General features: G+C 42.0%; 1 protein-coding gene across 1 annotated transcript; it reads left to right on the top strand.

The window, feature by feature from the left end:
- The first annotated feature begins 535 nt into the window (after window positions 1-535).
- fam89a (family with sequence similarity 89 member A) lies at window positions 536-4,950 on the top strand. The gene is made up of 2 exons (XM_071530044.1): window positions 536-815; window positions 4,654-4,950. The coding sequence occupies exons 1-2, from the start codon at window positions 567-569 to the stop codon at window positions 4,948-4,950; spliced, it is 546 nt and encodes a 181-aa protein (XP_071386145.1). The 5' UTR covers window positions 536-566.
- Window positions 4,951-8,208: the final 3,258 nt, after the last annotated feature.

The raw sequence follows: 8,208 nt of genomic DNA, 5'->3' as shown, positions 1-8,208 counted from the left end.
TCAATCGTTTTAGTAGATCAAGTAAAAATAAAAAAAACAGTTATGCAGTAAATATGTATCATATCCATCATATCGGAGTGGATGACATTGACTGGCCAATATCAGTTTTGTAATAAAGTGCTAATACTGGCCCAATAGTAGGTGCTAATACTGGCCCAATAGTAGGCTACATTGGTAAACCAATTTTTGGATCTAACTTTAATACAGAACAACCATCATGCTGTATGCTGTGAAAAGGACATTTTGGAAAAATAACAATTTCATTTTCAGAAACAGATTCCTTCTTAAATATACACTTCTTTTTTATGCTTATACCAAACGTTGCAACATGTCATCAGTGAGGATTTTATTTTGAATTTTGCTACTAGCGGAAGTACAGCTGTTTTACACGGGCTAACCTGACAGTGGCGTCGCGAGCCTCCCTGGGCAGAGGAAACTGCTGTTGCTCGGTGTGTTTGGTGCGGGAGACGGTTTTATATTTTCAGTGTTTGTCGCGATATTAGACGGACTTAACGGGTAATACCTGTGTGAACGTTCACCTTGCATCGGTTTAAACGCATAAGACGATGAATGGTAAGTCAACGAACGGCACGGCGGGAGGAATGGCCTGTATCGAGGGTCTGCCCCCGCTCCCGAAGAGCTTGAGCGGCTTGCTGAACTCAAGCGGCGGCTCCTGGAGAGAAATGGAGAGGATGTACGCCAAGAAAACCATGATCCAGGACGACCTGAGCCGAGGCAGGAACAACGCCGACAACCTGCTGGCGAACAAGCCGGCCAACCTCGACGCGGCTCTGGCACTCCTCCGGAAAGAGATGGTAACATTTTTTTAGGGGACGAACATTGTAATTGTAAACAAGAAGCTGGTGGAATCGTTTTTTCACCCGTGGTTTTGATATCGGGACAGCTTGGCCCCGATACGTGCAGTTCACTCGTCACGCCAAACTCTTAAACAAATCTGGTAGTTTAATGCTGCCTTGTTTATAGGCAAACTTTCACACGTCGTATAACATGACTTAAGACCTTTTACAAATCTTCAGGGTCTTCTGGTAGATTCGGCATACATATAATTTACCAAACACTACTTTATTTGATTTTTTCTTTTACTTTTATAATTGGTTCACACTGCTCGCTAACGCTCACCGCAATTTGTTTGGGTTGAAGAAGAAAAGCAGGCGAACCAGTTATAAAAGTTGACAGTTTATTGAATTATGTGCTTCTTGGTGAATTATATGTATGCCGAATTTACCAAAAGACCCCAACGATTCATAAAATATCTTACCTTCCGTTCTACCGTGTATACATTATTGCCGACAAGTAAGGGAACATTAAATTGTCCGATTTTTGATCGGAGTTAGGCGTGAATTTCGAGATCGGCAAGTATCGGGGGTAAGAACAGATGTGTAGTGGATGAGTCAAATTAAGCGATTAGGCCTGTGCTGATTTATATTTTTCACCCTCACCAGAATAGCTTTAGCCTCAACCTATAATAGTTTGTTTTTTCATGACAAACATGACCAAGCATACAATCTGGTAATGAACACATACGAGTATCAATTATATTTACACAGATGCACATTCTTTTTTTGAAGTGCATCACTTGTTACACACAGATACACACCCTTGCCAGCAGCAGGGATTTGCATCTCAGAAGGGTTTCTACTGACATTCCTGCAGGGCCACAGTTCATAATCAAGGTAGACTCCTCAATGGCTCTCGGCCAACTTGTTGCAATATGCTGTCTCCTCAAATGGAAGAGATTTAGATGGGTGGGGGGGGGGGGGGGAGGTCAAATAGTTGCTGAAAACCAACAGCCTCGGCCCTTGGATTTTTGTTACAGGCTTTGCTAAATCCAATCTCTGCTTCATGTGCTTTACTTTCTCCTTACAGCAAATCCCTGAGCCCAAGTCGAGGCTTATTGCCTCGTCGCTGTTAATGTATTACCAAGGATTTGCAGTCTACATACACATCTAACAAGTTGCCACAGTGTCCTTTTATCCTAAAGCGTTGTTGTCCCCCACCAGTCAGAGCACAATGCTGTCTCTCAGCTGTTTAACTGACGCAGATTAGTGTTTTTGTTCACTGTAATTTGTTTGGAGCACAGTGCCATCACCATCAGTTTATACTGCATACTGAGTATTATGAAGTGCAAATGCCCTAATAACCCCTGCCACTAATGCAGCATCTTTTTCTGGCCTTTTTTTTTAAAACTTGAAAGTGCTCCGACTTAGCGATGTCAACACACTATAAATAGTAGGTAGGTGTAATTTGGGACAGTCTTTCTGAACATGGAAGGAAATTACTGGAAAAGTGCTGACCACAGAGCAAGAACAAGAAATACCTTTCCTCACGTTTATACTGTTTCACCCCGGCCGTCCACTGAGGAAAAAACAAGTCTAGTTTTCTTGTTCGGGCTTCAGGATAAAAATACCACCATGGCTAAGCTGTGCCTTACAGGCCTTTCATACACACACACGCACACACACACACACACACACACACACACACACTAATATCTCCTCCACATCAAAGATTTACCTTACACTTACTTTGACGTGGGGGTTAGGAGACATTCTGGTTAAAAAAAGAAAAGGTTGGGAATGTGGCGATGCAGTGTCTGGGTTTTTGACAATGCTTTAAAAGGGAAGATCAGGATCTTGTAAAGACCCAGTCAGAGCCCAGACGTTAATTCTAGAGAAAAACTGACCAAAAGAGGATTGTGCAAAGGACAGGGTACCTGCGGGGCCCCTTGTATCCTTTCTCATACACTCACCATTTATACTTTCAGAACTTTTCTTTGCCGTGTTCGATCAGAAAAAGGCTTTGTTTCTTTATTGTGGTTGTTAAATTGGTCTTTAAAAACTCCTAAATTGGTTTTCTGAAACCTCCAGATACCCCGACAATTAGAATAATCTTGAACTATTCTGCAAAATTGAACATGAGAAAAATCCTACATCCAGTATCCAGACTAAAAACAGACTTGCTGCTGTTATCAAAGCAAGAGATCCTTCTAAGTATCAGTTGAAGGGTGTGAACACTTTACTCAACCTAGTTTTAGTTTTTAGTCTATAATTCATTGTCAGAAATGAGTAACTTTTTGTTTTTTGACCTTGATTTTGTTGGGTGACTCAACATTTGAGTTCATGTTTTAAAGCAGCAGGTTCTCAACGTGGGGTCCGGGGACCGCCAGGGGTCCTTGAGGGGGTTCCAGGGGGTCCCCAGCAACTTGATGAATTGTTAAACTTCTCCATTATTTCACTTACAAGAAGTTAACACAAATAGAGAATGTAGAAGAATGACTGTTTTGATCATAGTTTCACTGTTATCTCTCTACCTACAATACAGATAGTCATGGAATTCTAGACAACATCATATCTAACAATAAAAATATTCACAGATTTGGGTCTGAGAGACAAAATCTCATCAAATGGGCGTCTGTGGCCCTAATGTGGACTAAATTAGGGGTCCTAAACCAAACATTGCACTGTCAACAACAAATGAAAAATCCAACAAATAGTTGTGTCCTGCCATGGCATTTTAAGAGCTGTGATCATTAAATTACAATTTATAGTATCTACAGTCTAAAAGATGAGGTGAACAGTATTTTCCAATAGGAAGCTTATATCTACAGTCTTTCCCAGATGATGTGAATGCAGCAAAAGTTGAGACACTGCAGACATTGTACATTCTGGTGTACAAGGCTCAGTGTAGACTGTCTCCTGCATGGATTGGACTCAGATCAGCATATCTTAATATTCCCAGGTTCCACGTTTCCATTGTTGTGTGTGAAAGGGATTTGGGCTCAAAAGCGGCTTATTAAACCTCTTTGGCTTTCTCTGTCTTTCTGCCAGTGTCTCAGGTTTTTAATCCAGTTTAGGTGGCTTTATGATATGTGACATATGTTGCCAAAAATGGGCGATTATGATTATGGAAGGGTGTGCCACTCCGCATTCCTTAGCCTCAGCAAGTCCAAATTTGATCCTGTAGTTGTCTTTATAGTGGAGAGCGATGATGAAGCGAAAAAAAAAATTTTCTTAAATTAAATCACATCAGGGAGCGTTCAGGACCAGTGTTCACTGTAAGCTAGGGCTGAACGATTTTGAAAAAATATCTAATTGCGATTATTTTGACTGATATTGCAATTGCGATATGATTTGCGATATTAGAGCGAATGATAAATTTTACATCATTACTCTCATTTTCATTGAAAAACGTATTAAAATGATTATGGTGTGATTTTTGCGGGGATCTGTACCAAACAAAGATGTTTTCTTAAGTCTGTAGAATATGATGTGGCCAGGACATCTCTGCAGCACCACAATATTTACTTTAAAATGCTATTTTGACACATTTCACCTTTAACAAATATTGCGCCTCCTGCGATTTGAAAAATTGCAGTAGGCCATATTGCGATTTCGATAAAATTTCGATTAATTGTTCAGCCCTACTGTAAGCCGATAGCTCATCTAATAATTTATCACATTGACCAAGTAATATCTTTTGTGAATTGATGCCCCAGTTGCCAAACAAACTAAAAAAAAACGCCGACGATAATAACGACAAAGAATCTAAAAGAAAACGCTAAAAGAATGGACCGCAACAGAAACGTATAATGTATAATGTATTGATCCTTATCCTGCTGTCGCCCCCCTGCAGGTGGGCTTGCGTCAGCAGGACATGTCCCTGCTCTGCCAGCTGTGGTCGCTCCACGAGTCCATCCAGGAGTACAAGGGCAGCTGCCAGGACCTGAGCGCCGCCTCCAGCCTCAGCATGATGGAGAACGGCTACTTCGACGAGGACGACGAGTACTACCCCGAGGCCGGCACCACGCCCACCGGGGAGCAGCCGGACGGGGAGGTCGGAGACGGGATGGGGGCGATGGGGGCGGCCAAGAACGGCAGCGGCAGCAGCAGCAAGGACAGCAGCTGGGACTCCTTTCACGTCACCATCTGAGGCCTCGTTCCCGATGTGGCCGTTTTTTTTTTTTTGCATACGGATGGATATTCGGCGGGTAAAAAAAAAAAAAAAAGACTCGAGTTAAGCCGGAGGAACATTTGAGCAGCTCCGGAAACCTTTTTTTTTTGGCCCTCGAGCGGGGAGTGGTCGGTCTGGGACGGGAGCTTCGTGGTATCTAGTTACCGTCCCGGGCCGCAGAAGCCTAATGCACCCGATTCCAGCTAAACTTTCACTCCTCCTCAGGTGAAATAGACCCCTGCTTATGCTGCAGAATTTTTTTTTTTTTTTTTGCAGTGTGACCAGGTGCGGCATCAGGCTTATGGAGCTGAGCGGTTGGGTGTTTTGACAAGAGGCTCACTAACACCCTCTGGAACACTCAGGGGTTGAGATGGATTGTTTTATTCTAAGACTAGACTCCATGCACCCTAAATTAGGCAATACTTTTTTTTTTTTTTTTTTTTATAAACGGCTCTGCCACTGCTTGTACGTCAAGTGTTTTTTGCTAGCCAATCACCCTTTTTTGGCTGAACTTTTTTTTACATATAAAGATATAAACAAAGGTTGATTATTTATTATATAATATAAATAATATGATATTTTCTCGTTTCCCTATTATCCTCTTATACGTTTTTTGGAGTTTTGTACCACGACCCGGGTGGGAGAGAGGACTCCACAGCTTTACGTCATCGTTGCTGCATTTAAAATCCCAGAAAGTTGGACTTGGGAAGTTGGGATTTCTGAACTCTGCAATCAGTGTTGGCGGAAGAGGAGACGATCCACTTTTGAGGGCTTGTCAATTGAGACAGCTGGGCTTCTGACTGACCCGAGGGGGTGCGCTACTTTTGCTTGAAGAAATCATGAAATTGTGAAATCATACACATGGCCAAACCCGACGGCCGGGACAGAAGTTCTCAGATCCCCCGAGAATGCAGGAAGAAGTGGAGTCCTCATACCTGTATACAGTGTAAAAAAATGGATCAATGCGTAGAGTGATGTTAATGTACAGGGGTGCGGACTTCACTGTTTTTTTTTTTTGCCTTTAGCTTAGCCGGAGCGGACGTTCGCTCTGAAAATGTGAAATGTTCAAAAATGCTGGAAACGGCTTTGGCTGTTTGCATAGGTCGTAAAATCCGGGAAGCCCAATGTACTCGGCTGCGGATTTAGCGTGCTTCCTTCAACCTTCTGCTGAAAGCTCTTACTGCTTGTTCACACTTGCGAACAACTTGTTTGACGGGTCCCTCTATTCTGGTGCGAGAAGGTCCGATTGCATCTGCAGCTCCAACGTTTTGAACAGGCAAATCGTGTATTTTAGCTTGTATTACCTGTCATAACGTTACATTGTTTTGATGAGTTAAAAGACCTTGCTAGCAAGCGCTAACTAGGTAGGATTAATCAAAAACAACTCAATGACTTCATGCTTACCGTTGATCCCAGCGTTCTCCTAGCATCGTTTTTGAGACATTTATTACCTCTTGCCAAGGAGGTTATGTTTTCGGTGCCGTTTGTCTGTCAGCAGGATTACGGAAAAACTACTGGCCCGATTTTCATTAAACTTCGTGGAAGGGTGGAGCATGGGCCAAGGAAGAACCCATTCAATTTTGGAGCGGATCCGGATCCGACTCACGAACAAGCAATAATAGCACGAACCTTGGCGGAGGTCTGCGCTCTCCGAGTGCCCTTCTAGTTCCTGTAGTGTTTCAGATAGGGCTGGGCAATATATCTATATATCGATATCGTGATACGAGACTAGATATCGTCTTAGATTTTGGATATCGTAATATTGTGATATGGCATAAGTGTTGTCTTTTCCTGGTTTTAAAGGCTGCATTACAGTAAAGTGATGACATTTTCTGAACTTACCAGACCGTCTAGCTGTAGTCATTATATCCACATTACTGATGATTATTTATCAAAAATCTCATTGTGTAAATATTTTGTGAAAGCACCAATAGTCATCCCTACAATATTGTCGCAATATCGATATCGAGGTATTTGGTCAAAAATATCATGATATTTGATTTTGTCCATATCGCCCAGCCCTAGTTTCAGATAAAAGCTGTAGGGAACTGGAAGCTTTGAATGGCTGGAATCAACTCCTCATCCATTTTGCATTTGCCAGGCAGAGCTTATTGTTCATGAAACAAAATCACCTCAGTGGAGAAACCGGGAAATCCGATGACCGTGAAAACTGGCCAACTTTTTCTCAGCCGACAAGCTCGCTGACCGTCCACACATTGGCCGAGTTTCTCTGGACGCTCAGCTCTATAGGAAACGAATGGACTTCCAGTGACCTGTTGCTCGCAGTGTGAACGCAGTTATAGTGCTAAACCTTGTAGCCATTACCAGTCGAATACAGGGCTTTGCTCAGTACGTTTACTCCCACTATATCCTACATACAGATCTTAACCGAGCTCATCTTAGCAACACGTGCTCTGCAGCATCTAGCCTACAGTATGTGAACTATAGTGATGCCATATAGGCTCAAGGCCAACCTAAGGCATTTAAGACAAGTTTCAAAGGTGTAATGAATTCTCTGACAATGTTTCATCATATCTGCAAACCTTTTAGGGCTGTTTAACTATTGTAGCCTCCTAAAATTTCAGTCGATGCAGAGTTTCTATTACTAGACGATATTGGTCACTGACAAGATTGTAATTAGAAAGCAAGTTTTAATTCTGGAGAACTTGCCTTCACTGTATGCATGGGAACATGAGTGGAAAAAATACCTACCAGTACACTGAAATAATGCTCTCTTTGTGGATCTTTTTGCTCCACAAAGGCAGCATTACTTTAGAGTCTGGGTATTTTTTTTTTTTTCCATGGTCCTGCGCTATGTATCCTGCAACTGGCCCAGACGTTTGGATGTGCAAATATTATTACTTTTGCTATGTATAAGAAGGGTCTGTGCGGTCTTCCTCAATATCTAAACTCAGCCAGGTCTCAGCAGAACCTGTAGCATGCAGCAACACAGCACAATACATAGCAGCTGTTATATCACTAGAGCTACAGATAGACCTTTTTATATATTATCCATTGGCTCTATAAAATACCCACCATCACATTGACATGGTTTAGAAAGTGCATTTTTTTTTAAAGTAATGTGTCAATATTGTGTCTATAGCCTGTATACATCATCTGACATTATGTGTTTGTAGACTGGTCCATAATTTGTGTGCTTGTGGAACACAAACCAAAGAAAGTACAACACTCAAAATGAAATGTATTGGGTTTTAGGAACTGAACAATGCAATGTTT

Source organism: Centroberyx affinis, unplaced genomic scaffold (assembly GCF_046629955.1).
Source record: "Centroberyx affinis isolate AG114_WGS23_722 - 3 ecotype Tasmania unplaced genomic scaffold, CSIRO-AGI_Caff_v1 ptg001864l_1, whole genome shotgun sequence".
NCBI lineage: Eukaryota > Metazoa > Chordata > Actinopteri > Beryciformes > Berycidae > Centroberyx > Centroberyx affinis.
This window is presented reverse-complemented; position numbering and strand designations above follow the sequence as displayed.